The following is a 2,189-nucleotide window of genomic DNA, read 5'->3' as shown; positions in this document are numbered from 1 at the left end:
TGCCGCCACCAGCGTCGCCCGGGCCAGGCCCGCAGCGGGCGCCAGCGACGGCGGCAGGGAGGAAGGGGGAGGGGGAGTTGCGCAGGGGAGGAGGCAGGACGCGACCGGCCGTCCGCGGGGGTGACGCGGTCGCGGGAGAGGAAAGGGTTCAAAATCAAATTTGCCTCTTTAGTTTACAGTACACAGATGATATTATTCTATTTTTAGATGCTAATCCTGAACATGCTAAAAAACTTAAGTGGCTACTTGCTTGTTTTGAAAGACTTTCTTGCTGAAAGATCAACTATGATAAATGCGAATAGGTGTCTGTTAACCTAGATGCTGCTGATGCTAAGCTTTTAGCCCAAATTTTCTGCTGCAAGGTGGGGGATTTCCCTCTTAAATACCTTGGACTTCCGCTCCACTACCTGAAGCTAAGAAGAGAAGATATACAACCCATCGTCGATAAATTCATCAAACGTTTCGGTGGGTGGAAAGGGAGATTACTTAGTTATGAAGCTAAACTGGTTTTGCTTAAGTCATGCATTGCTAGTATTCCCATGTATTTAATGTCAGTGATCAAATTTCCAAAATGGGCATTAAAGCTATCACTTCTCAGATGGCTCACTTCTTCTGGGGCAATATTGATGAGAACCATAGATACCACCTAGCTAACTGGGGGTTAATTAATTTCCCGGAAGTAAGACTTTGGCGGCCTTGGTGTTCCCAATTTAAGGGAGTTCAACATGGCGCTGCTAGCCTCTTGGGCTAAGAGATATTACCATGACAAGGATAGAGATTGGGTGAAATTAGTTAACCACAAATTTTAAAATGGGGCGGGGGAAACCCCTTTCGATCATTTTTTTTTTCTGAAAACTCTGTGTAGTTAGAGCAGCAATTAAGACCTGTAGTTGGTTAATCATGTGTATTTTGTGTGATGGACAATAGACAATATATTACGAGTAGTAGGTCGTAATCATGTGTTGGACGATGGACGGCGCATGCTGGCTCGCAACAAAGGGACATGCATGTAATAACGAACGGCCTTTGAAACCCAAATGCAGCAGTTTTATTTATTTAATTCTTCTCCACACTGTAATTTCGTATCTGGCAAGCTCAGCATGCAGATGTGCAGCTGCCGGATCACCGGTAAAATATATAGCTCACACGGCCATAGATTTATAGAACGAACGCCGTCGATCACCGGTGCAGGTAGGCTGATGAGTCCCGATCGATGGCTGGCATGGAGATGCAGTTCGGCTACAAAACCGTCGATCAGCAGATGACGCACTCGTGGGGGTGCTCCTCGGTGTGGTGGACGAAGTAGCACGGGTGCGGGTGGTGAGGCGGCGGGTAGCACGGCTGGCGCACTGGGATGGCCGTGCACGCGCCCTTCGTGTCGCCGACCTTCTTGTCCCCGCCGCCCTCATTGTTCTTCTCCTCCTCCTTGGCCGGGCCGACGGAGACCATCCACACCGAGCAGAAGCACTTGCGCAGCTTGCAGACGACGTCGACGGGGTCGACTGTGCCCAGGACCGTCATCTTGCCGTCCTTCGTGTCCACGACGATCTGGTCAATACCTGGGGAAGGAAGGCACACGGTTGTCGTCGTCAGAAGCGCCAAACTGAGATATGGTACGTGGATGAGTGAGTGGCCTCAGTGCATGCATGTTGTCGACGAAGCAGACCAAGCTAGCAAGATACAATTCCGGACGGATTCGGAGAAAGAGAAGGGGAGTAAGTAAGTCACCACAGAGAGTGGAGACGGTCTTGATCGCCTTCTGCTTCTCCCTGTCGCAGTGCAGTTCCAGCTTCACCACGATCTTCTGCAGCCGTCATCATATACAACTAACCGATCAAACTAATTAACTACAAGAGAAATCAAGAAATGCCTGCTCAATCGGCTGTGGTAAGCAATGACCTTCATGGCGGCCATCGGTCCCCGGATCGATGAATTTGAAAGGGTGGGACGGAATGAAATAGAACGTTCTCTCCCGGCGACGATGGAGCTGTATGGGCGCGAGTAGCTAGCGACGGAGCCTGGCGGGTTTATAGGCAGAGGCCGTGGCACGTACTACTCCGTGTGTTGTTGGGAGTTGGGAATGTGGGACACTAGGACTAGGGCGTGTGTAAGCGCTATTGGAGAGTGAAGATCTAGGGGCGTACGTACGGTGGCGCCGGGGAATGGCCACGACGACCGACCTGCCGGAG

At 50.9% G+C, this 2,189-nt stretch overlaps 1 protein-coding gene across 1 annotated transcript; it reads right to left on the bottom strand.

The window, feature by feature from the left end:
* Positions 1-1,254: 1,254 nt before the first annotated feature.
* Positions 1,255-1,914, bottom strand: LOC123039594 (heavy metal-associated isoprenylated plant protein 39-like). The gene is made up of 3 exons (XM_044462694.1): positions 1,900-1,914; positions 1,729-1,804; positions 1,255-1,559 (listed from the first exon to the last, which is right to left on the bottom strand). Exons 1-3 carry the CDS (start codon positions 1,912-1,914, stop codon positions 1,255-1,257), a joined length of 396 nt encoding a protein of 131 aa, XP_044318629.1.
* Between the last annotated feature and the right edge of the window lie 275 nt (positions 1,915-2,189).

This window comes from Triticum aestivum, chromosome 2B, assembly GCF_018294505.1.
Source record: "Triticum aestivum cultivar Chinese Spring chromosome 2B, IWGSC CS RefSeq v2.1, whole genome shotgun sequence".
Taxonomy (NCBI): Eukaryota; Viridiplantae; Streptophyta; class Magnoliopsida; order Poales; family Poaceae; genus Triticum; species Triticum aestivum.
The sequence above is the reverse complement of the archived record's forward strand: the minus strand, read 5'-3'. Positions and strand labels throughout refer to the sequence as shown.